Source organism: Colius striatus, chromosome 3 (genome assembly GCF_028858725.1).
Source record: "Colius striatus isolate bColStr4 chromosome 3, bColStr4.1.hap1, whole genome shotgun sequence".
Lineage (NCBI taxonomy): Eukaryota > Metazoa > Chordata > Aves > Coliiformes > Coliidae > Colius > Colius striatus.
In genome coordinates this window covers 88,307,992-88,335,401 of record NC_084761.1, presented here as the reverse complement: position 1 = coordinate 88,335,401, position 27,410 = coordinate 88,307,992, and the positions used below count along the sequence as shown (strand labels likewise).

General features: G+C 39.5%; 1 protein-coding gene across 9 annotated transcripts in view; it reads left to right on the top strand.

Moving 5' to 3' along the window:
* ABLIM2 (actin binding LIM protein family member 2) overlaps window positions 1–27,410 on the top strand; it is a 153,494-nt gene that overhangs the window by 54,324 nt on the left and 71,760 nt on the right. For all 9 annotated transcript variants that reach the window (XM_061993292.1, XM_061993298.1, XM_061993293.1 and 6 more), the window contains exons 3-6: window positions 7,913–8,096; window positions 16,645–16,760; window positions 22,768–22,894; window positions 25,637–25,730. In XM_061993292.1, the coding sequence (XP_061849276.1) occupies window positions 7,913–8,096; window positions 16,645–16,760; window positions 22,768–22,894; window positions 25,637–25,730 (521 nt within the window). The remainder of the gene's footprint in view (window positions 1–7,912; window positions 8,097–16,644; window positions 16,761–22,767; window positions 22,895–25,636; window positions 25,731–27,410) is intronic.

Sequence of the window (27,410 nt, the reverse complement as noted above, 5' to 3'; positions counted from 1 at the left end):
TTTAAAATAATAAATCACTATAAAACAAATAACTTTTTCAGTTTTCCTGAAGATTGTTTCAGTAGCTTGGAACAGCCACGTACATAGTGCTTTGAGGATATCTCTCACCTTTGACGTTATAGGAGAGCTTTTGTAGGACACTAACAGTCTTTGAGCTACTGGGAAGTTCTAATTTCCAGAAGGGAAATGAAAAATAGAAATGCATTTTTTGATAAAGAAATTACTACATGTGTAGTAAGTTATAGGAGTCAAGTTACATAGTGTACAGGCAACTCCCTAGACTCTCTTTCATTGTAATTAGTACACAAGTGGTTAATGTTTTGTCAGTCTTATAAGAGCCTTCTGAATTTCTAAGGGTTTTCCTGCACTGAGGTGCATAATCCACAAATTAATTTATGCACATCATGGCTGGTCTAGCCTGAGAGCTGGTGTAGATGTGTTGTACACACGTATCCTTTATAGCTTTATCAGTGCTACAACTTTACCAATGCATGATGAAGTGTTGTAAGATAGATTTTGTCTGTACGTTTTCCACTCCAGAAAGTTTCAGGTGTGAATAGTCCAACAGGCCAAATAAGATGATATTCCCATGCAGACTTTGCATGGCCAGCAAACTTCCTGATGGGGAAAATTTCCCCCAAACCTTTGTGAAAAGCTTACCTGGACCCATCTGCACTAGAGCACACAATAGAAAGGGTGTCCCAGTTATTTCTGGTAACTGGCTCAGACTGCTTCAAATGAATTGCAGATCAGTTTGAAGTTAAGTCTAAGATGTAGCAGTGGAAGTTTGCCAGGTGGTTGCTGTTGCTTCTCACAGGCATAGCATCCAGGAGAAATGTTCCAAATAAAATCATGAGCTTTTGGAGAGTGGTCTCCTAGATTGCATCAATAGTACATGAAGACATACTTGTAAGTTACCCATTAAAAGAGAGTTATGTCAACAGCCTACTATGATCTCAGTCAGACACTAGAATCCATCTCAGGGATGGAGGGGAATACTGGCAATGGACATAAAGCCACAGCACTGAGAAAGGAAACTTTTATTTAGCTCTAAGCAAGCAGAGATCTTTTTCTTGGTTTTTCTGTAACAATGTTGTGAATGGGTCCTTGTTCCTTCTGGTATTTTCAAGATCTCTGCACCTCTTCTCCTGGATTAGATTCTTGCCTGGTTGCTTACATCAGGCAGCAGAAAATAGACATCATACATGCAGTTGCATGTAAGCAAACTGCATGATTGTCTGGCAGGCTGAAAGCAGAATATCACTGCATAAGACCAGTGCATTCTCCTGTTACAGCCTGCCGTAGTGTACAGCAGCACAGCAAGCATAGCACCTTCTGAGTCTCTCGGTACACAACTGTTCTTCAGGCCCAGTACACAGCCAGAAAATTAATCTACTTTCAGTAGGTTCATTTGCCAACAAGGAAAATAGAGATGCATTTTATATTTGCACAGTGCAAATGGAATACTGGTAACATGTAAGAGCACTTTAGCAATGTGCTTAAAGTGCATGAATTAATTGCCATGGCTGCTATTTATTTTTATAGGCTATAAGCAGTAAAGAATTATGGAGTTAGATTGACTGTGAAATCACACAGCATAAATGATAGTGCTCCAGGTGCTGTTACAAACACCTGGCTGATTGAAAAGTGTAGCCTGTTTCTAAGCAAGTAGAGGAACCCCTTTAGAGACCTATAGGAAGTATTTTGGTGTCAGGTAACTGAAAACCATCTAATGAGTGGAATTACTGAGTTGTCAGAGCAGCCATTCTGAGGTGCCCTCCTCTGAAATGGTGTGGATAGCTTTCATCTCAAGTCCCTTAGCACATCCAGGTACTGGCTTGCTGCCAGATACTGTAAGAGGAGACAAACACTTAAAAATTACTCCTAAAGTTTATAACTGTTCAGAATAGGGCATTGCCTTGGTATGCAGAGTAATACCAAGACAAGCAGCTGCGTTACTCAGTGTTAGTCTCTTTTATTATCGTAAGTGCTATGTATGCAGGGCTTTTCTTATTTTGCCAATTTGAACTTCAGTAATGGTTGGAAACCATTTCAAGGTTTTAAATAACCCTTCCTCCAGATACTCATTTTGGATGACAAGTTTTGAATAAGCACGAATCTGTGACATAACACTCATTTCCTATCCTAAGAGGGTAAGATCTGGTAATTGCCTCCAAACGTGCTCCCTAGACTTCCTCCATTCCCTGATTTCTTGTCTCTGCAGGTATGCAGGATCATCTTAACTGGGCAATGTCTACATTAAGTAGCAGGAAAGGAAAGCAGCATCTTGCCCAATGAATGGCTAAGGAGTCTGCTTTCAGAGCTACTCTTTTTAGCTTTAAATTGGAACTATTTTGCTATCAAATTTAACTGTAATTATTTAACTGCAATTTCTGTCATCCTCTGGTCAGATGAATGTGAAGTTGTACTAGACAGTTCAAAAAGTGTGGGTGCATGCAAGCATTTGTGACTCAAGTTGTTGCTGGTGGAGCATAGCTGGTGGTAGAGGATGTGCAAAGAGCAGAGGAGAAGTATTTGGCTTGTGGAAAAGCTGTGACTTCCTTCATCCCACAGAGTCAGTGGGTAAGATGGAGAGATAAGCATGAAGACTCCCTCCTGTGCTCCAGATTCACTCATGAGCTAGACTTTCTTTCATTCATAAATAAATATAAAGACTTAGTAGAGGATGCACCTCTGACCTGTCACATACATGGTATCTGTTATGGGCATATGCCAAAATAAGATGAAAAGAAAAGGCCAAAAGCTCACCCTGTTCAATTTTCTGTGACAAAAAAAAAAGCATTAATGGACTCTTTTAGGAGTTTTGCTTATAGCTAATCAATTTGGAGGGAAATCTTGAAGAACTAATGACTGTTGACAGGATTGAGATGAAGTGGCCAAATATGGCAGCAAGGTTGGATACAAACAAATTTTTGTACCTCTTGGAATGCTAACACACTGAAAGTCTATATCAAAAGCATTTTTACTGACACAGATGAAAACTTGTGGGATGACTATGTCTATTTGAAAACATTCTATCCCAGCATTTTTCTCTTATAAATAGTTTACAATGTACCTACAGTTTTTGCATGAAAAGTCTGATTTTGTTTAAAAGCTGTAATGGAAAAGAATATTTTTCTTTAATATGCTACATATAAGATTGCTTCAGCAGAGATCTTCACAAGTTCTGTTTTTAGTGACATAGAAGTGACTGGCTTTATAAAAGAAATATTCAAGAAAATTATAATCCTCTGCCATCAAAATAGTCTTGAAATAGACTAACATACATCAGGAGGTTTAATAGCCTTGCTGAGTGGAAGAGGTTATCAAATCTCTGAAGAATGTCAGCCGCTAGTCTCAATTCAATTTGTTACTAATCTGATTGGTTCTAAATAAATTTATACTATAACTTATAAGTCAGTTTATTTCTATGATGTATTACACAGAAAGCACGATTAACCTTATTTCTCATGCATGTTGTGCTTGAACCAGAGAATTCAAGGACTTGAAATTTTATGCAGTTATCAGGGAACAGTTGAATAAAACTGTTCAGGTTTTTGTTACATTGTACTGTTTGCTAAGTACTGATTTGATGGGGGATGGCAGCGGCATCTGCTTAATTACACAGAAACATTAAGCAGAACAACTTTGGTTTTGAATGTTGATGTTTATCTTTTATGGACAGCATTGGATTTATGGTACTCAAACCCTAAAAAATGTTAAAAGAAAAACTATTTTTCCCAGTTTTCTTCAAGCTTGTCTCACATTTGATGCATTCTTTGGTTCTATGATCTCTCATTATACTTTAAAATATAGTCTTTTTAGGCTAATATTTTAACCATATCTCATAACCCCTTTTAAATATTGTTCATTCCAAGGCTATAGAGATTTGAGGCCCTTTTTTCCATCCTTTTTTGAATTCTTACTGGGATACTATTCCAAAACCTCTTTCCTGTGATGGTTAGAAACATTTTTTTGTTAATTGGAGGCCATTTATTCACGGCCAGGGTTTCCTCACTTATTCTTGTGACAACATTCTCAGTGTATTTAAATAGCTCTTAATCTTTTCTTTACCTCACTCCGTTAAATCCTCAGATGTATATTGTTTCGGGGGAATTTTTTGTTAGGCTAAACAAGCCAAGTTCTGCTTGTCTCTTAAAATAGGCTTTCAATCTGTAGGTATTCCTGACAGCCCTGCTCTGCCGTGAATTGGCCTTTTGTCGAAATAACTGAGCAGGTTATACCCTGTGCACTATATGAGGGTTCACAAGGTTTACCATCTCTAGTAACTAGTTTGCTCTCTGGCACCCACAGAGTATTCTTTCTTATTATTTGGAAACATTAATGACTTGTAGTCATTCTATGATTGCCAATATTGGCAAGTCTTCCTTTCCTTCTGCTGCTCAAAAGGGAAGTTTTTTGTTACAGCTGTTCAAATGGAAGATGTTTCAACTTTTACAAAGTAAATCCCTTCTCCATGTTTCAAGGTATCCAGCTCCCCTTCTATCCAGTTCCCCCATAGGACCTATGGGCCTTGGGTCATGAGTGCATTTTATTGCCACGAGTCTGCTTTGTTATAGCAGGAACACTATTCCTTTTGACATTTCCTTAGTCATTAATTAGCTGTACTAATAACCTTCCTATGGGCTATCTCCCCTTTCTTTATATCTCCCCTTGGCCAATTACCTAATTACAATCTTATCCTGTTAGTTTTTTCTACCGTGTGTTGCTCTAGAGCTGTGGGTAGGTGAGATGTACAGCACTTTGTTTATTTAGAAAGTAATGTATCTTGAAATAGCCCTTTGCAGGAGTTAAATCATTGATTCCGTATTGTGGAGCAAGTATGTTGGTAAGTTGTTTTTACTTCTCCTGGTCCACTTCATTTCTTAAATGTCACTGTAGTGTGATGTGTAGCAAAAGCCACGGGAAGTCATTACTTTGGCATGCAGTTCACTTGCAGTGAACCTCTTATTCCTGTCAGGTTAATGTTCATTGGAAAGTGTAGTAACAGGTACTAGAACAACTTAAGTAGAAAACATTTCTTCATCTTTGCTCTGCTGTTCAAATGAACATGTAGCAATCTCCTTACTAAATTCAGCCACTCTTTGCACACAGGGAGGCTGAATTGATGGCAATGCGGAAAGCAGCCTGATTAGAGGATGCCAAGAGCAACTTTTATTTTGAAATCCAAATATCTTGTTTTTCTGTCTCTCGGTGAACAGTTTCCCTGTAGGGTTTTCTGAGAAGCCAGGATTAAGTGCATTAGTGCAAGCTGCTTTGGAGTAATAAACAACAAGCCATAGTAGTTGTAACCTTGGTGACGGCAGAGAGAAAGATGAATACCTTCAGGATGAGACGGTGTCAGCAAATGCCACTGGATGGATGGGCTGTTGCCCACCCTACCTACCCTGGGCTGTGAGGCCCAGTTAGCAGCAGTGAGACAGGGCCTGCCTGGCCTCCCATGGGGACCCATGCCAGCAGTAAAGGCAGAGCAATTTGCTTGTGCTTACTGTTCATTTTAACAGGTGATTAGTGGCAAGAGTGTACATCAGAGCAGTGGGTACACTATCAACTCCTCATCTTCCTCTTGGTCTGGAAACACAGTCAAGTTCCTCTTGAACAGACCAATATGTGTAGCTCAAAGCAGTTCTTCGTGGCTTTATCCAGGTGTACGGCAGTAAGATGGGGCGGCACTTTTTTATGTAGTCTCCAGTAATAGGACAAGGGGTAATGGACATAAGCTGGAACACAAAAAGTTTGATTTCAGCACAGGGGAAAACTTATTTACTGTTCAGGTGAGGGAGCTCTGGCACAGACTGCCCGGGGAAGGTGGAGTCTCCTTCTCTGATGGTTTTTAAAACCTACCTGGATGGATTCCTGTGTGACTTGATCTAGGTGGACCTTTTTTAGCAGGGAAGTTGGACTAGATGATCTCTAAACATCTTTTCCGACTCCTACTACTGTCTCTTCTCTTCTCTTCTCTTCTCTTCTCTTCTCTTCTCTTCTCTTCTCTTCTCTTCTCTTCTCTTCTCTTCTCTTCTCTTCTCTTCTCTTCTCTTCTCTTCTCTTCTCTTCTCCTCTCCTCTCCTCTCCTCTCCTCTCCTCTCCTCTCCTCTCCTCTCCTCTCCTCTCCTCTCCTCTCCTCAAGATGTGCCACTTCTGACGTAAAGAAGTATTCTATAGAACCATAGAATCATGGAATGTGTTGAGCTTGTGAAAGAAAGCACATGAACAATGTATTGCAGGATAAATCATCTAATCCATAGTTGTTTGTCTATGACAAATGCAATATAATTGAAATGGTTTTGATTTATACGAAAGGTTAATCAACCCATGATTCTTCAGTTCTTGGTCATATACTAATACAGTTTCATCATGACTTATTATTTTTTGTCACTAGTGGTTGGGGCCATCTCCCGGGAGAAAGGCTAGGATTTAAATGCCCACTCAGTGTTTAAAAGAGGGCCTTGAGCCCAGGTCTCTTGTGCTGCAGTGTCTAACTATTAAGAAATAATAAAAAAAAGATAAGTGCTTAGATGTGGTTTTGAATGAATGTTCAGGATCCCATGTTTTCTTGGGTTTCTGTGCAGCAAGTGTATGTTGGTTTGTGACTTGAGCATGCTTGCTGGACTCATTTCTCATAGTTTAGGTACAGAGTGACTGATTCTGGTGTTGCAAACAGGCTTTGATGTGAGTCAAAACGCTTTATGTTTAAAATACAAAATGCCCATGGACTCTCAGATACTTAAGCAAAAATCTCAGTGTTGAACTTTAAACATGTAGGTATCTCTGTTGTTCTGAGACCAAGATGTTGAACAGCTGTGCAGTGTTGTGTACATGCAACCCAAATTTGATAACCAATGTTCCCACTCCTCTGTGTGCGAGTAGTGACCCTGCCCTCTGTTCAGCCTCATTTGACTGAAGCACTGCTTGCTACTGGAAGAGCTACATGCATATTCCCAGGAGCAGAAGTATGCAGTAACAAGTGTGATGCTGTGACTTGAGTAAAGTAGTAGCCAGCACAGCAGTAGAATCACCATTTTGAATTCCAGTTCTTATAAATCAATTCAAAGCTGTTTTCAAAGATCCTCGCCAATACGAATAAGGATCGTCTACATCTCTGTCTACTTCTGTATGACTTCAGACAGACTGTTGGATCTCTCCTTTCCCACCTTATATGTTCTCAAAATGCCAGCCAGCTCCATCCCTGGTACAATTGAGGAAGCCCCTGAAAAGTCTCACAAGTCTTTTGGTAATTAACTTGAACCCTTTCTTCCTGATTTAGCTTTAAAAATATAAACTGATGGATATGATTAAAAACTTTACATTTGCCAAGAGCAGATGGTTCTGGAGATCCCTCCAATTCATGCTTGGTGAGCAATGCTTATCAGGAAAACATAAGATCTGATTTAAAAAAGGATCTTGGAAACTTGTGGAAGTTTCATGTAGTTGCAGTGTGCATCAGACCCTGCACTTAGAGGGAGTATTTTAACTACTTTTGTGACCAGGAAGAGTATCACACAATTGTTATCTGTCAGAGATGTTTCTGTGTAGCATTGGTGCTTGATTGTGAGTGTCTATATCCTTCAGGCATTTCCTTTAACATATTAAATATGATGGATGTTGTATATTCTTGCCGTGAACTCAGCCTCTAAAAACTCAACTCTGTACTGGCAGCCTCTGCACTGAGGGTAATAGTCTTACATGCAATAAACTACTAGTGTATAAAATACATCACTGATGTACTTTCCTATAAAAGTAGTGTTTTTCAGATGCACAACTCTTCTATGATCATGAGCTCATATATGCTCCACTAGGAACCATACTGATCATAGGTGAAAAATAAGCATTGTCTCAAAAAGCAAGCTTTGCTGTTCCAGCCTTCTCAGTCTGCCTTTTTTTCTTCCTGCAGCTTGTGGATGTGACCTGGCTCAAGGAGGATTTTTTGTGAGACAGGAAGACTACATCTGTACTTTGGACTACCAGAGACTTTATGGCACACGGTGCTTCAGCTGCGATGAGTTCATTGAGGGAGAGGTGGTCTCAGCACTGGGCAAAACCTATCACCCAGACTGTTTCGTGTGTGCTGTCTGCAGGTATGTGTCCTACATCATGTGTTTCATTTAAAAACTAGATTTTGAAAGGTGATTGCCAAGTATTCAAACTTAGAGCCTATAGAAGGGGGGAAAAAGAGTTCATAGAATCACAGAATGGTAGGGGTTGGAAGGTTTTGTTTTCTGTTCTATAGCCCTTTAAAAGTAGCAATATTTTTAATATGAAAAAGGCAAATTCTAGGTGCTTCTTTTTGTTTCAAATGCTTTTTCTGTTCTATGTTATCTTATATGTGAAACTGCCACTGCCTCTACTGTCAGACCTTTAGCCCCAGATGATGCTTTGTTTAATTGGAGTCTGCTGTTGATTGAAGTTACAACGAATTCCAAAGCCAGTGCCTGAGTCTTTGGCAAGCTGAATGGGCACTGTATTAATAGATTTTACATGAAGTTTCACAGTGCTACTTCCCAGAAACTCCAGTAATAGTTTAAAATGGACAGAAGGGTCCTGGACCCACAAACGCTCCTGTACATGTTGGGTTTCACTAAGAGGCTCTGTCAGCAGTGAGGGTCAGCACACAAGGCTTCCTGCTACCTCCAGCAGCCATGTGGAGTTCAGTGGAGTCATTTCGTCTGTGGGTATGTGCAACGTTTCAACCAGTGTTGGTGGGGATATTTGCAAACTATGCAGTACAAGCAATTGATGTCCAGTTGACCTGCATCTTAATCATCTTCAATGGAACAGCGCAAACAAATCTATTAAATACTTACTTCTAAGTCCACCAAAGCCTTAGGAAATGCACTATTATATCAGTTTGGAGCAAATGGAAATACTCTAGTAATTTCTCTGTCTGAACTCAAGCTTTTAGCAGTACAAGAAGAGTAACCTGCAGAAGCGGGACTTCAGATTCCAAAACAGTCATGATTCATGGCAGGATCTTGATTTAATATATCAGTTGCAGGAATAAGTAAATAGCCATGTTAAAGGGAAGACTCTGAGCCTGACAAGCCTTTATTATATTAAGTTCTTCCTGTTCAAATTTCGTTACGTGTAACATTTTCATAATAAACATTTTCCTAATCAACATTTCCATAATATTTTTCTTTTGGATACTTCAAACAAATCCGAGGAGTAAAGATAACAAAAAAAAGCCTAAAATCTTCTTTTTTATTTCTGAATAAGAGGAAAAATGATTTAATTAGGTAATTGTGGATGTCAGGAGTTAACTGCTGGCTGCACATGCTCTTGCCATGCAGACTGTCAGTGTTACAGCTTCTCTGCAGACAAACACAGCTAATTCTTGATCCCTTTCTTCTTCGCACTGCTACCTTTTGTAAAGTGAGACACTTCTTCATTTAAGAGAAAAACTGTTAATTCCATTTTTCTGTTAAATGTACTTGTTTCTCTAGCCATACCATTAGGGTTAGTGTTCAGGCACAAATTATTTACCTGGGTGTTACTATATTTAGCAGCTTGATAGCTAATACAGATTTCAGTCAGGCTATGGGTTATTCTAACCTCTTACTGTATTTATTCCATCCTTCAGCTGAAAGTTTGGAGCTTGGTGGTAAAATTTGTCTTATCTCCCTGAAAATTCAGAATTATTTGCTGTATGACTAAACTGTTTGTTCTTAATTACCTGACAGTTTAGGTGAACGAAATTGCAATATATTGAAAATACTCACTAGAACATGCTACAAATGTCATCTGTATTGAAGATGTGTTTAAGCTTTTAAAAGTTAAATTAGTAACACGACAGTATTTTATATATAAAAAAAATAAATTCAGAGAAGGTCCTTAACCTTCTGTATAACTAAGTAGTTGGATTAAAAGCTATTTTACTGATGAAATTTCCAATTGCTGCTATCTAAAACTTCAGTAGGAAGACACAAATGTTCTTCCATTGTTTTTCTTAGAAGGACACACAAATTCATGTTGTCTTCAGCAGAGCCAGCTAATGCCCTGCTGACTAGTAGGATTCAATTAGCGTCTCCCAGGGGGGTTATAACACTGACTCGTGGTGCAGACCAACACAAGGATCCTATCATCTATTTATAGGAAAAAATAAACAGAACATGTCCTCAACTGCTTTAAATCAGCATTGCATCAATTACCCCAGTCTTTGCAAACCAGACAGAATTAATGTTTTTATGGGAAGGAGTGTCTCATTTAAGCATTATCAGCATTTATTTTGTTGAGTGTTATCCTCTGTTTAAATAAGATGGGTAGACTGTAAATATGTGTAATTTAAGCAGAAAAAAAAAATAAAAGGCAAAAAAATTAGAACCATCTGATTTGAGCTACAGTACTGTACAGCACTCTACCATGGCATTTTCTTTGATGGGAATAGTCAGGAGTAACATTTGTGTCCTCATTTCATAGAGATGGGCAGAAAGCTTAAATAATGGGACCAAAGCACGCTGTCTGAGGCAATTGGCTGATCACACAAGCTGCAGCTGACATTACCTTTTGCAGCTGGATTTTAATATGAGTGCTCTGTTATCAATCTGATTTCCAGAATGATGTGAACTTGAGAGGTGATGGCAGCCTGACAGCAGGGCTGATCCTGCTCTAATGGAAACCAAGCAAGACTCTTACCAAGTTCAGCAGAAAAACACTGGCAGCAGAAGGCACTTGGCGCTCATGCCATGAGTCTCCAGAGTGGTACAGGACTGTTAAGTGCTTTAAATAAGCACTTTTGTAACCTATATTCCTGTAGCTCTGAAGTAACACTTTTAGACTGTTCTTGCACTGAATAGTAAACCAGTCACAGTAGCAACTCCTTTTTTTCTTATTTTCAGAGAAGATTTGAATAGAAACTGGTGGGAAGTGTGTATTCCTTCAGATGGTAAAATCAGTGAGAATATCTAATGTACATACAGCTAGCTGAAGCAGCGTGAAAAAGACAGTAGCACAAGTTCATTTTTTTTCTGGAGCTCCTGGTATTACTACTTCAGAATGCCATGTGGCCCAGTGTCACAGAAAAGAGCTGTGTTCCCTGGGGCCCAATGCACTGTGTTCATAAGCTCCTCTGTGAAAGAGTTTATGTGTTAGAAACCTAAACTCATCCCTGAGCATCTTGTGGGACTGAGATGCTATTGCCCAGGGCTGCAGCAGGTCAAAGTGTAAAAACAATGAATTGAAATTCAGAGAAAAACTTTTAAAAGTGCATTATAATGTGTCATCCTATGTGATTGTTTCTCTCTACCTTGCATTTACCAATTGGCTCCTAAGCAAATTTAACTTTTAATCATATATTTTCTCTCCTGATGTAAAGATTGAGTGTTTGTCCCCTTCTTCTTCCTATGCTGTTTATAATCCAGTGAAACAACTACTGTTGTATTTCATGACAATAATGCCTAAAACTAGGTATGAGTGAAAGAATAACAATGTAGGTGAAAATGTTGCACATTAGCTGCTCACTCTGAGTTGTGGGGAAGTGGATGAGCAGTCTTCTTAAGATTCATTTATTAGAAGGATCTGTGTCCTCCGGAGGGCTGCCAAAAAAATCTCCTCCAAAAGGTTCACATATTTCTAAAAGTGATATAGAAAGGACAAAATTAAGGCTTGCTTCATCAATAGCAGCGGAGTTTTATTAAAATTGTACACACAGCTCATATATGAGTGTCAGAGACAGACCTGTACCTCTACCAGGAGAATCTGATTCAGGATGGGAAAGGGCAGCAAATGGAGTCTTTCAAAAAGCAATGGATAATTATACCTGTGATAATACTTTTGAAAATGGACTTTTCAGTAGATGTCTTAGTTGCTAATGTTATGTAAATGTATTAATACATCTATGCTGACCATACATACATAACATGTATGATCTGCATAAGGTTGTGCTATACACATGGACTCTCTATTTTATGTCAATGTTACTGGTGTGTTGTGTATTTGTACGGTGTAAAAAATCTGGGGTTTGGTTTTAAGGGTTAATGTAATTGGGAAAGTTGGGGATATTGTTTATTCCCTCAGTTGGAGGAATGTATGTAACAATAATCCCTTTAACTTCAGTATTCTTTTAATTACAAGTTGGAAAAAATATATTTTTTTGTGGCATATAAATGATGGAGAGCAAGACTATTTGACTCTTAGCTAGTAATAGGCTAGTAAAGTTCCAGGTTAGTAACCAGACAGGAACATGTTTACATTACAGAATTTGTATATCTGAATTCAGTTTGTTCTGGAACGTAACAATTATGTCTGACTCTTTTTTTGAATATGCTGTACCTTTTTAATTCCTTGCTTTTTTAGTGCTGCTGAACTTTGAAAGATTTTGGTTCCCACTTAAGCAGTTCTTAAAGCATTTCATGATGCAGGTTTCTTCGTCTGAATGTTGAAGCCAAAGGGTTCTTCTTGGAATTTGATTCTAAAACAGATATATTTACCAGTATATGATGCTTCCGGAGCAAATGACTCTTGCTATCCTGCTCTTGGGGTTTACTTATAGAGCATACCTAGTGCCCTAGAGTCATGTAGGATTGAAGGGACCTATGAAGCCCCTGCCTCAAGGAAAGTCAAGTTCAAATATGCTCTTCAAGGCATTGTCCAATCACATTAAAAAAGAAAAATCAAGGATAGAAGTCTCACAGAATCTTTGGACAGGTTTTTCCATCATTTGGCCATGTTTGTGGTAGGATTATTTCTCCTTATAGTGAGTTGGCGTTTCCCATGTTCCAGCTCAGGTCTATTGCTTTGTGTCCTTTCACACTACCTCTGGTGAGAGCCTGGCTTCAACTTCAGATACACATCATCAGGTAGTTTTAGGCAGCAATAAGATCTGAGTGTTTGAAGGTTGAAATAGTCCCTCTCCTTCAGCCACTGCTCATGCATCTTGTGCTCCATCTCTGGAATTAGCCACCTCCACTGGTCTCCCTCAAGTAAATCATGCCCTGAGGAGCCCAAAACAGTACACACCAGATGCAATCTCTCAAATGATCAATGGATGCAGCCCAGTATGCATTTGACTTTCTTAGCTGCAGGGACACTCTGCTGACTCACGTTCAGCTTGGTGTCCACCAGAACCCCACATCTTTTTATGCTTCCCAGCTGATTGACCCCCAAGTTGTACTGGTATGGGGGCTTATTCCTCCCTCAGTTCAGGACTTGGGATTTGCCCTTGTTGGTATTTATGAATGCAGTAGACAACAAGTAATGTCCTCTTTGTCTCACGAAGTTTAACAGCTTTGGTCAGATTCATCCCTGTGGAGCAACCTTGAGGGATGTGATTGCAGCAGGTACAAATCAGAGCAGAATTTGATCCTGTAGGTCCTTAGGTTGCAGTATGACAACGCACCTGACTCAATGTAACTGCAGTCTGCTACTGAAATGGATAGCTTTGCCTTCTTCACATCCCTGACCATATGCTTCTGTTAGTTTTCTTATCTCAAATTTAGTTGACTGTTCAGTCAGAGTTAGATCAGCAACTTAAAGAACTGAAGACAATTTTCATAGTCTACTCTAAAATAAATTTAATGTTTTTTTTGGTCTCAGAAAGCATGAATGACTTGTCCACTGCTGCATAGATTGAGGCATGATGCAGAGGAGGACAAGACCAGGATCACACCTTTCAGTATGAGCCTGCAGTTAACATGAATTAGGCTGACAATGGTTTGATGGTTTACAATGTAATTGTGTTGATCAGCTCCAGTCGTTTCTGGGTTTACAAATATTGTAGGCAGGTGGATGAAACTAAATTCATTGGGAAGTGAATCATAGAAGATGCATTAAAGTCTTACAAGTTATTTCAGAGAGGTTCTTTAAAGATACTCTTAATTCTCATTTTAAAAATAGATTAGCCAACTGTGAAAATCACACTGAATATTTTTAAAAGGATCAGTAACTAATTAAAACTTGTACTTAACAATGTTCAATGGGTGACTGGTGGTGAGATGTCATTGTATTCAAAGGCAGATACACTGCCCTTAACCTACAGTGCTATATATAGTCCTGCTCACAAGTTAAAGAGCTCAGAAACAGAAGCCTTGTTAACTGACTGTTATCACCTTCTGTTGTGCCTTCCCTTGTAGCTGCATTGAAATCCTCAGCAGGGCTACTTGTGAAAGGCAGAGGTCAGATGTTACAAAAACACTAGCAAATGTGTTGTGTACAAATTCTGGATGCCAAGTGTATGAAATAATGAAGCAAATGCTGTGACTTAATTATGGTTTTGGAAGACCAGTGAGGTTGGACAACTTCCAAGGAGGAATTCTCTACTTTTATAGAGCAGGGTATCTTGAAGGCATGGAAAACTTAATAGGGAACTGAAATTGTTGCCTTCTGACATCTGAATAGAAGGGCATTAGTTGCTAAACTAATTGAGTACTAAACTTTCAGAAAAATAAATGAAATAAGATATGTTTATTGAGCAGGAACCCTCCTGCAAGTCCTCCCCTAAGGAGACTCCTTGACATTCTGTGGTGCCTGTGAGCTTAGGCACGTTTTGTGGGTGTCATTGACCTGGCTTTCTCTTTGTGCTTTAGGAGTTCAGTTGTCTTATTTTTTTCTTCTAGTTTTAACTTCTTTTCTTTCAAGGTGTCTAATTGCCTAATCTAGCTGAGCCAATTTGAAGTGCTTCTACTTTACTTGATGGTTAATGCATCTGTTTAAGATGGGCTGCTGTGTTCAACTGGATTTTTGTTATGTAAATCCTCGAGTCAAAAAATATATTAACCTTTCCTCTGACAACTGCTCCTAATATAGTAGATACAAGAATTCTCAGTAGTCACAGTACTTCAGAGCAGTGAATCGTTCATGACTTCCAGTATATCACGATCTCCAGAATAGCTAACGATGCAGTCTGCTGTTGTACTGAGACATCTGAGAGTCCTGATTGATAATGAACTAAACATGAGCCAGCAATGTGCCCTCGTGGCCAAGAAGGCCAGTGGCATTCTGGGATGCATCAAGAAGAGTGTGGCCAGCAGGTCAAGGGAGGTTCTTTCCCCCTCTGCTCTGCCTTGGTGAGGCCTCATCTGGAGTCCTGTGTCCAGTTCTGGGATCCTGAGCTCAAGAGAGACAGAGAACTTCTGGAGAGAGTCCAGTGCAGGGCCACCAAGATGATCAGGGGACTGGAGCATCTTCCTTAAGAGGAAAGGCTGTGGGAACTGGGGCTGTTTAGTCTCGAGGAGACTGAGAGGAGATCTTATTAACATTTATAAATATCTAAAGGGTGGGTGTCAGGACGTTGAGACGTCCCTTTTTTCTATAGTAGCTAGTAACAGGACAAGGGATAATGGGATGAAGGTGGAACACAAAAAGTTCCACTTAAACATAAGAAAAAACTATTTCACTGTAGAGGTGATGGAGCCCTGGCACAGGCTGTCCAGAGGAGTTGTGGTGTCTCCTTCCTTGGAGGTCTTGAAGACCCACCTGGACATGTTCCTATGTGACCTGATCTAAGTGACCCTGCTTCTGCAGGGGGGTTGGACTAGATGATCTCTAAAGGTCCCTTCCAACCTCTGCCATTCTATGATTCTGTGTTTCTATGATCTCTTGAGAGTCTGGTCAGATCATGAGTTGAGTCCAAGTCTTGATCCCTAAAAAGTCTATGGCAGACATACTTGATAATAATCTCCCGTCCAGTGCATACAACTCTGCATAAAAATGAAAGATATTGGAGTAAAATAATGTTTATGCTTAGCAAGAAGTATCTGTGCAGCTTTTGTAGTGAGACAAACCTCTCAATTGGTATGAATGTGAATGTAATAATCTGATCAGATAGACTTCAACATGAGGCAGAAGGCCTATGTTATGTTTGTGCCCCACTTAAGCCATATTTTGATAGTTTGCCTGAAATTTAGTTTGACATGAGTTTTGGGTGGAGTGAAATGCGTTTCTAAATCTTCACCATCTTTTGCTGCATTATGAAGTGATTTGTCCATCTGGTCTCTTAGAGAAAAAAACCTCAGCAGTTTTTGTGCCCAGACAAGAAAGCTCATGATGGAAAGCTTTTTATTTTAAGGACACTATTAAAAAGGAAGGATTTAATTGAGTGTAAGGAGAGCTGTTGTTGAGTAGAGAAAATAAGTTAGGTAGATGCTTTGGATTTTATAACTGGGATAGATTTTCTCCAATGAGAGTTCACCACCATTGGGTTTCTGAGCATACAGATAAAGAGAAGGACTTTGATATAATCAAAGTTGGGAGGAGAAGTGCTGTTTTTTTCATGTATAGAAATCACCACTCTGGTGCAATGTTTTAACAGCATAAAATCAGCTGCATTTGCCTGTACGTAAGCCCTGTAATACCAATGTTGTTTTTCATTCTGTAACTGATCCTGTTAGTCATCAAATGTTACTGATACTACCTTTCTCAGATGTACAAGGATTTGAACTTGAGTGCTTGGTGTATTTTTGTATCTTTAGAGTTAAGTTTTTTTCTACGTAGCTGTAACATCTGCACTTGAATTGTCTGTTTGTTTTGTCCCTTTGCTACTTTAGCCTCCAAGTGGCTGAAAGATTGTGAATGAAACCTGGGCAAGCAGAGGAAAAGAAGCCAGAGTAATAATCAGTTCCTTTATAAGAAAGCATTTCATTTTGATAAAGGTGTGAGACTGTAACCTGTTTGCTTTTGTTTCCTCTATTGTAGGCTGCCTTTTCCTGCAGGCGACCGGGTAACTTTTAATGGGAAAGAGTGCATCTGCCAGAAATGTTCCCTGCCCCCTTTTAGTAGCACCGGCTCCTTCCCTGTACAGAACCTGCGAAGTAAGTAGGGTCTTTTTTCTCTTTTTTCTTGGTACTTCACAGTCTGCAAATGTTTAAAGAACCAATTTTTGCATCAGCATGTGTAGCTGGAATTTCTAACCCTATGCTGCATAAAAGGTGTCAAGAAATACAAAGTAATCATGTCAGGAAGTATGTAGTAGTTTTCAGAGAAAGTCTGATTCTAAAAAGAAACCGTTTTAGGGTCAACAATATACAGAACTTCTCAAAACATTTATTTAGAACTGGAGTAAACCAAATTATTTAGAGAAAGATGTAATATTTCTGAAGATTTTGTCCAACTCCAGCTAAAATATAATCCAGGGTGAGATTTAATAATTTATAAGTGTTGCAGTACTGCTTCAGAAAATAGCAGTGGCAGGACTGCATGGCTAGGTACTACACAGGAAGGGTTCATGTATGCAATGTGGCCAGAGGGAGATTTGCCTTTCCCTTGACACTTCTTCCAAAGATCGATGAACCTCAGCCATCTTGGCTAACTGCATTTTCAGATCCATACTTTAATAATCTGTTTTTCTCCCTTTCATATGGGAAAAGTGAGTTTGACCTTAATAGAAATTATTTTCCCGGTTGAGTACTGACAGAACAAGTTCATTTGATTATCTATTATACAGAATCTATTTATCTATTATACAGAATGTACTTACGTTCCTTTTTTCTGTACACACTTCCTCTCCCCATGGAGAGTTTTTCCTGTGTTGCATTTTCCCAGCTCTCTCAGGCCACTCTACCAAGTCTCCCCAGTGCTCAGTTACCTGCAAACCTCAGCAAACCACTAGCCTCAAAGAAACAGCACTAGAAGCATATTTTTGTGGCAAAACTTGGCCTTGGACACGGAAAGTTTAGATTTTCCCCAAATAAAATTTCAGACATATATATTTAAACCTCATATACAGATCTACTGTAAATCTCATTAGAAATGCATAAAGTCTTTCCATAGATTATGGTGGAATTGATTGAGTCTTTGTTGTTCAGAATTTAATGGTATCTGCCACAGTACAGCCTTGACTTTTAAAGGAATTTGATCTTGTCTTCACCTGAGGCTACCTAGCTCTTATTTTCAGGTGATGTACTGATGAGGTTGAAATGTTAGATACAATGACTTGTCAAAGGGCAAACTGAAGTCCATGTCTGGCCTTGAAGTAAATTGTGCCATAATGTTGCCAGGATCCCAGAGAAATATCATACTTTCCTGTGCAGACAATATCCTTTTGTTTCCCTTACTCAGTTTCCCCAGTGTCTTGCAGTGCAGCTGACCCAGGAGCTGTGGAGCTCATGGGACTTAGGAAATTGGATAGCAAAGATATAGTCACTTCTTGGTGTGGGGAATAGAGCTTTGGTGGGTCAATGGAAAGCACTGCAGCCACAAATGCATAGAGATGCCTTGATGTGTATGTAGCAGGACATGACAATACACTGAAAGTTAATGAAATATCTAAAAAAAAGGTAATTTGGGAAACATTCAGAATAATATTTAGTATATGAAAGAACAGCATCTAATACCAGCTGTTTTCCAAGCACCTAATCCTTAGGCTAGAGCCAGCATTTCTGAGATTAACAAGCAGAGTCAGAGACATCTTGATTGAACTGGGAAATTCAAAGCCTAGAATGCCTGTCTGCTTTAAACAAAGCAATAAATGGCATGTCCCCTTGTTTTAACAGCAGTCTTCTTGAAAAAGACCTTAATATTTTAAAAGAACAGTAGTGCACAAAAAATGTGACTTAAAGCAAGCTGAGTCAAGGACCAAGTAATATGCTGACCCACTGTTATTAGCTTTGCTTCTTGGTCTGAACTGCCTGATAGATACTATATATGTTATTCATCAGACTGTCTCTAACTTGAGCTCAAGAATGCTTTCAGCAGATCTCTTGGGACTCATTGCCTCTTCTGAGCAGTCCTTCTATTTTTATCCACCCACTTTGGTTTTGACCTCCTTTGCATATGGAAGAAATTAAGAATGTTAAACATTTGCTTTCTGAGGGTTTTTTTTTTATTATTCTATAAATACCTACCTACCTGTTTTGTTTCATTTATGAAAGGTTAGCTGAGATGAAAGGTTAGCTGTGAAAACCTCTTGTGGTAGCCTTGATGTTGAAAGAGTACTAGGAGAAGAAAATCAATATGTAGCAGCACATTAATGTGTTCTGCAGTTATTGGTTGAAATTAGGTGAGTCATCAAAGGATGCTGCATCCAAGACAGGAAGACAAGGATGTCGCATCAGAAGGCCCTGTTGGCATGGCAACCACAATATTTGTTTTTCATTATCTGGAACTTGACAGAGAAAACAGCGGTTGAGAACAAAAAAAGTGGCTCTGAAAATGCTGCATGTCTGCCCACCCAAGCTTAAACCAGATGAAAGGTGAATGACATCTGAGCACACAGTGGTGTATTAAGTTCATGAAAGAAACCCTTAACCAATGAGATTAAATTAGATTTCCTTTCCAGAGGAACTCTCAGTGGAGGGGAGATCACAAACAAATTTCTGATTGCAGTTAGAGAACACGTACTGCACAATATTGCAGTATTTATTCTCCTGTGGGACTAAGTCCAGACACACACCCAAATGTTCTCTTTTATTAGCAAAACTCAAATGTTCTGATCTGTGGTGCATACACTTTTGTTCTGGGCTTGTTTCCACATATTGGTGCTCTACAGGGTGACATTAGAGAAACTTATTATTACTCCCTTAACCCATTACAAATCCACTAAAGGAAAATAAGAACTGTCCTTTATTGTTATATAATCAGATGGGAAACATTTACAATTGTACTAACAGAGCGTCTCATTAGGGTCATGTAACCAACTAAATTGCATCTTAAAAAGTTTTTAACAGGATTGTTTAATTCTTTTAATGAGATCCTATGTTTAGAGTTCATTCTTAATAACTAGATAAATCTTTTTGAATGCTGTTGTGTATCTGTCTTTTCCATGAAGGACATTGTTGTGGTATTTTTCTCTTCTGGCATCTTTAAATTACTCTTCATGTGTCTTTCAGAGTTTGTCTTTTCTCTAGCAGATTGTTGATTACAGAATTCCTTAAAAATAGTGACATAATCATGTGGAGGATTAGAAGAGTTCCTGAGATGTCGATACTAGATTTAGTTTATTACTGATATTTATCCCTATTTTTCCACATATCCTGACTATTTTATCAAATTATAAGAAAATTATTCATAACAGTGTGAAGAGTGAATGAGAGCTGGACCCTGTGCAGTGTTAGAGAATTCATTTAGGATCATAGAATCATAGAATGGTAGGGGTTGGAAGGGACCTTTAGAGATCATCTAGTCCAACCCCCCTGCAGAAGCAGGGTCACCTAGATCAGGTCACACAGGAACGTGTCCAGGCAGGTCTTGAAGACCTCCAAGGAAGGAGACTCCACAACCCCTCTGGGCAGCCTGTGCCAGGGCTTCCTCACCCTCACAGGGAAATAGTTTTTTCTTATGTTTAAGTGGAACTTTTTGTGTTCCAGCTTCATCCCATTACCCCTTGTCCTGTTGCTAGCTACTATAGAAAAAAGGGACGTCCCAACCTCCTGACACCCACTCTTTAGATATTTATAAATGTTAATAAATTACCCCTCAATCTCCTCTTCTCTAGACTAAACAGCCCCAGTTCCCACAGTCTTTCCTCTTAAGGAAGATACTCCAGTCCCCTGGTCATCTTGGTGGCCCTGCACTGGACTCTCTCCAGAAGTTCTCTGTCTCTCTTGAGCTGAAGAGCCCAGAACTGGACACAGGACTCCAGATGAGGCCTCACCAGGGCAGAGCAGAGGGGGAGAAGAACCTCCCTTGACCTGCTGGCTACACTCTTCTTGATGCATCCCAGGATGCCATTGGCCTTCTTGGCCACAAGGGCACATTGCTGGCTCATATTTGCCGCGAAGTTTTCGGCTCTTGGCCTGAAAAACCAGACTCGAAGTCTGCAACCCAGACTCTAAGTCTGAAAAACCCAGGCTCGAAGCCTGAAACCAGGCTTGAAGCCTGAAAAACCCAGGCTCAAAGCCTGAAACCAGGCTCGAAGCCTGAAACCAGACTCTAAGTCTGAAACCAGGCTCAAAGCCTGAAACACTCAGGCTCGAAGCCTGAAAAACCCAGGCTCGAAGTCTGAACAACCAGCTCCAAGCCTACTTCATGCGGCGATCAACCCAGGGTCCGATTCTCAGCTGGGTGGGAAGAAATCAGTCCTACTCAATGTGAGTGATAGCAGAAATCTTCTTCTTTATTGAGAGCAGGCTCTAACTTATATACACAGCAGCTTCAAAGCTAGCTCAGCAACAGCAGCTAATAGATTACATTCTTATGTTCATCCTACTTGCGGTTTCTGCGATAAGCAAGCTCCCTCACATTTTCCCATCTTGTTTTTCCCCCGTAGTTGTTTTCCACCTTGAGCTGTTAGCTCGTTAGCTGAAAACAGCCTGACCTTGAGGGAGCAGAAAGCGGCCTGCTGTCTGCGTGACAGCAACTGCTTTAACCATGGCTCTGACTCGGGTCTTGATTGTGCATTAAATTCATATAACTAGAACTCAGATTGCCTTGCCCCATCGGGCCCAACATTATACCCTGGGATCCATGTCCATTCTCCCTTAACCACTCCCACACATATTTAGCTTATTATCAATCAGGACTCCCAGGTCTCTCTCTGCAGAGCTGCTCTTCAGCAGTTCGACCCCCAGCCTGTACTGGTGCATGGAGTTGTTCCTTCCCAGATGCAGGACTCTGCACTTGTCCTTGTTGAACCTCATGAGGTTCCTCTATGCCCAACTCTCAAGCTGGTAGAGATCCTGCTGAATGGCAGCACAGCCTCTGGGGAATCAGCCAGTCCTCCCAGTTCAGTGTCATCAAGGCACTTGCTGAGGGTACACTCTGCCCCCTCATCCAGGTTGTTGATGAAGATGTTGAACAAGACTGTCCCCAGAATGGATCCCTGTGGAACTCCACTGGCCACAGGCCTCCAACTCGACTCTGTGCCATTGATCACCACCCTGTGGGCTCTGTCATTCAGCCAGCTCTCGATCCACCTCTCTGTCCACTCATCCAAGCCACACTGCCTGAGCTTTCTGATGAGGATGTTATGGGAGACAGTGTCAAAAGCCTTGCTGATATAGAGAAACAAATTTAAATCCTCTAAATAGCATCTTTAAACAGAGTGCTTGCTCTTGGGACTGTTGGTGTAGAAACAGAGTGGATTTGGCTTTTGCTAGCATAGTCAAAAGTATCTATCATTTAAATAAAACCCACCAACAAGCAACCAAATACCAGAAAAAGTCTTGTCTTCAATTACTTTTTCTGGGGAGTATGGCTAGTTCACGTATAGCCTGTGAACATACATAGGGCTATGAATATAGATGTAGCCTATGTTTTCCTGTTATTTCCAGTTATTCTTTGCATTTAATTTTCATTACCTCTTTTTGGAGCATATAAGTGAATTTCTATAAGTAATGAATATAAAGCCAGCCATCACTTTGACATTTGCAGTGTGACTACTACTAAGGAACTTCTAATGCCTCTTAAGTATTGGTGTGTTTTTTCTGGTTACAGAATTTCGCATCAGAATTTCAGCTTGGGGTTTTTTCATATTTGCAAAATAATTTTGAAATAATAAGTGAATCTTTCAAACCCAGAGGCAAAGTTTAATAAGAAGATTCAGTTATTTGTTTGAATCTCGTGAGTTTTAGATCTTTTTATCTCTAATTTTATTGGGCTGATTTGCGATGTTCAAAAATTTAGTCAGCAAAGCTTCATGTCTTTTAAACACAGTATAAATGAATTAAAATCTAAGTCATTAGTTTTTTATTTTGAATGATTCATGTCTTCCGACACTGTTAGGGCAGCACCACTTATCAGCAGTGAGCAGCCAGCAGCAAGCTTTAGAGCCTGCATGAGCTGTTACTAGGACACTGATGGATCCTTGTACATCAGTAACTAGTATTGTTGTATGACCATGTAAAGCATGTGATTCACTCCTATTGGATTTTTCTTTTGCAGATTGTGGGGGCTGTGGTTCAGAAATAAAAAATGGGCAGTCGTTGATTGCCTTGAACAAACACTGGCATTTGGGCTGTTTTAAGTGCAATACATGCGGCAAGCTACTGAATGCAGAGTACATCAGCAAGTAAGTTAAGCAGAGGAGCACTCTTGTGTTCAGCATTCTTTTAATACCAAATGATTCATTGAACATTATGTATACTTACATTTTCTTTATGTATGTTAGAATGTATGTAAAAGATTAGAAATTATCATCTGCATTGTTATCTGAATTGTATTAAAAGCAGAAAAAAATCAAATGAAGAAAAGTCAAAGTCAAATTTATCAGTTTACCTGGAATGGGACTTGGCAAAGCAGCTATGTTATAGAAAGACAATGGGTGGAGTGTGCTTCAAAGCCCAGTAGATACGCCCTTAGTTATCAGCGTTTGACTTTTCTCTGTGTGGTGCTGTAATGTGAACAAGCAGATGTAATCCTTTCCATGTGTTTCACATAAGCAAAAACGTTCCCAAAAAGTTAATTAAGGAGGTACATGTCGCACTTACGTGCTGCTCCAGACCGTCATGCTGTCAGATTTGGACTGAATGTGATGACAGCATTGAGAGGCTGCACAAAGCACACACTCAGACAAAGTCTCGTGTCGACACTCATATCAGTCCAGTGAGATACAGAACTTTCACTGGCCAAGGCACCTGGGATTAATTTCTGCTTCAGAGAAGTGTGTTGATTTGTTGATATTTTCCCAAACAGCTAACTCATTTAATCACCAGTGCCCAGAGATGATGGAGTTTCAGAGTCAATGTCCCACCGGCTTTCAATAGTTGTTTGGATTTGGATTAATATAAGGATAATGTTTAATTTGGTACTGGAGAAACAGTATTTAATGAAAAGGTGTTCTTAAATAAGGCTTTGCATTATCTCAAGTGTTATGCTGCTCTGCTGTATTTTGATACAGTGCTTTTTTTGCTAGTAATAAAACCACCATAAATTATGAAGATAGAGTTATTGTGAAATCCTCCTTTTAGAAAAGCTAAATGCCAAACAAAATAACCCAAGAGAAGAAACATCCTGGCTTCAAGTAATTCAATTAATTATTGTAATAACTTATATATTAGTCTCTAAGTAATCCAACTTGTATGCTATAAAATTGATTTTTATATCTCTCCAGGGAAGCGTCCAATAAAATGATGCCTTTGTTGATAAATCTGTCTGATCATGGGCTGTTTTAGCATATCAAACTAAGCATATTTAACTATGTTTAACTTGCACTTTGAAAAAGGAGAAGAATCTCCACTTTCATTTAGAGTGATTTATTTTCATTCAGCTATTTAATAGCATAAGTGTAAAACTTGTTAAAAGATATAAATTAACAAATAGATTCATTTCAGAGCTGCAGCTCTAGTGTTCTGATTCTGACTTTTTCAAATAAAAGCCAAAACTGTTGGATTTATTCTTCGTATCTTTGAATTGTAAATTAATTCACTTGTGGTGAAATAACTGTTCACATAATGAATGACGTACTGCAAGGTCTATTCTGATGCTCAATTTGAATTCTCATGGTCATTATTGGCTCTTTAGAACAGGTTCCAGAGATGATTAATCCATGACTGTTTCTAAGTAAGTGCAGTCAAGAATGTCAGTAGATTGAAAGTGCAGAGTCCTGCATCTGGGAAGGAACAACCCCATGCACTAGTACAGGCTGGGAGTCCACCCGCTGAAGAGCAACTCTGCAGAGACAGACCTGGGAGTCCTGATGGATAATAAGCTAAATATGAGCCAGCAATGTGGCCAAGAAGGCCAATGGCATCCTGGGATGCATCAAGAAGAGTGTGGCCAGCAGGTCAAGGGAGGTTCTTCTCCCCCTCTACTCTGCCCTGGTGAGACCTCATCTGGAGTCCTGTGTCCACCTCTGGGCTCCTCAGCTCAAGAGGGACAGGGAACTTCTGGAGAGAGTCCAGCACAGGGCCACCAAGATGATCAGGGGACTGGAGCATCTTCCTTAAGAGGAAAGACTGTGGGAACTGGGACTGTTTAGTCTGGAGAAGAGGAGACTGAGGGGAGATCTTATTAACATTTATAAATATCTAAAGACTGGGTGTCAGGAGGTTGGGACATCCCTTTTTCTATAGTAGCTAGCAACAGGACAAGGGGTAATGGGATAAAGCTGGAACACAAAAAGTTCCACTTAAACATAAGAAAAAACTATTTTATGGTGAGGGTGAGGGAGCCCTGGCACAGGCTGCCCAGAGGGGTTGTGGAATCTCCTTCCTTGGAGGTCTTCAAGACCCGCCTGGACATATTCCTATGCGACCTGATCCAGATGACCCTGCTTCTGCAGGGGGGTTGGACTAGATGATCTCTAAAGGTCCCTTCCAACCCCTACCATTCTATGATTCTATGATTCTATGAAATGTTAAACAAAACTTGGGTTTGATTGCCTTTGATTAAGATACTCAGTTCAGAAATTACTCTGTAAAGTCTAAGCTAAAAGACAGAGATGAAAAGTAAAGAAGGAAAGAATAATATATAGAAATAATTATTTTTTCCAAAGAGGAGGAAACATGTGGAAGAAGTTAATGAGTAACACAATAAAAGCAAGTAGTGTGAGACTCTCAGAGACTGAGTATTGTGACAAGGGGAGAGTCGATGGCTGAATTCAGTGACAAAGCAGGAAAGCGGGATCATGGTAGACTTAGAAAGGCCAGAATAATTCATTGACTGTTCAGTTCTTTACAGAATTACTGAATATAAGGTGAGAAAGTCCTTAAATGCTCTATGAAGTGTTGAAACATTAAGATATTTTAACTTCTCAGTAAACCTGTGAGCCTACTTTAAAGCAATCTCTGTATGATCTGCTGCTTTTCCTTAGGGATGGTGTTCCATACTGCGAAACAGACTATCATGCAAAGTTTGGTATCAGATGTGACAACTGTGAAAAGTATATCACAGGAAGAGTGCTTGAGGTAAGGAGGTCCTGTCATTCACTTATCAAAGCATGAAAAGAGACATACTCTTTGGGTGTAGTCATATGCTCATAATTGAGTGTTGATGCAACAGTTTAATGTAACATTTCTGAAATGCTAGAAACTTCTGTTTCTGTTTTTTTTGTTGTTTCTTCTGTTAATGTTATGATAATACACACACTCCCTAAATGAATATTTGTGGTATATTGGGGAATGCTCAGTTAGCAGGAGTAAAAAGAGAATGTGTTATTAGCACTTTTTAAGACTTAATGCTAAATTTCTCTGTAATTTCTGCTTTTGGGTTCTGTTTTACATTCCCTAGAGTTAGGATTAAGCTGTTGAAACACTGAAATGAGTCATTTGAAATTGATTTCTGCACCTAGAAATGAGCTGTGTTGCAGGGACTTTTTTTTTGCTAAAAAGGAAGGAGGTTGTTTAGCACAGTTGCGTGTTTATGCTTTATACAACAGACAATTCTGCATAATTCACTCAGGGTCAGAAATATTGCTTTGACCTGAGTAGCATGTACCCCTGGATCTAAGTGTTTTGGTACCTTAGCAATGTTTCTGGTTATCCACTTTTTCTTTCTGCTCTTTCCCCGTATCTTGTGAAGCCTTTAGTAAGAAGTTAGTAGGAACTTTCCTGGAGTTAGGAAAAGGACCCTCAGGTTGCTCAGTTCACTTCTTTCTCTTCAAAAGATAAGAAAGCCTGGAGAAGTCACAAACAGTTTCCACCAGTGAAAGATCTGCTAGGAGATGTACAAAAAATTAACTACCTAAATGGTGTACAATTATAGCTAGGTAGAAATCGAGAAGCAAGTGGAAGGAAGAAATGAGTGTGTACTAGGAGGTGTGATGTAGTGTTAGAGTTAGACATGGGAGGCTTTTCCATTATCAAAGGTCTTTACAGACATCTCCGAAGACGGACATCTAATAAGGGATTTTAAAGAGTTTAGAGACAGCTTGCTCACTTTTTATGGACAGCTCTCTCAATTGTGAGAGGCAAATCAGAAGATAACATTAAAAAAAAACCCTTCAAAAATGTTAAAAATTACCAGTGGGAGCTGCTAAATACTTTCAGAGATGCCAGTCTTTGACACTGAATGAAAGGTGGTAAGATGGGCTGGGTTTTGATGGTGAAGCTAATTAACTTACATTTGATGTGGTAAAGAAGAAAGAGGTGAATGTAGAGAGAAGAGTGTTGTGGTCAAAGCTATTGCAATTTGGGGTACACTTACTCATAGCAGGTTACAGGGAGTGATTAATACTAAAAAGGGAAAATAATAGAAGCTCCAATTTCCATTTTGCCTCTTGGCTTGACAATATTGCGATTTTCTATCCTGGTTTTTGCCTTGAAATATCCGTACAAAAACACTGTTGTTTGATAATGTTTTACCCATAGTGTGGTTAAATAATAGCATGTGATGTGATGTGATTAAGAACTGGGTCCCTGCTGTCTCTGTGGATGATGAAAAGGAAAAAAAAATTGAAAGATTTGCATGTGAGCAGTACTGAGTTGGATTTGTGGGAGCTGGGGCATGTACGTTGTGAGAGCAGGAGGTTATTTGTCTTTATTACAGATGGACCAAGAACAAACTTGAGAAAAATTAATTCTTTGAAGCTGTGGTAGGAATTTTACCATGACTGATCACATACTTCACTGTAGTTCTAGGTGATGTTT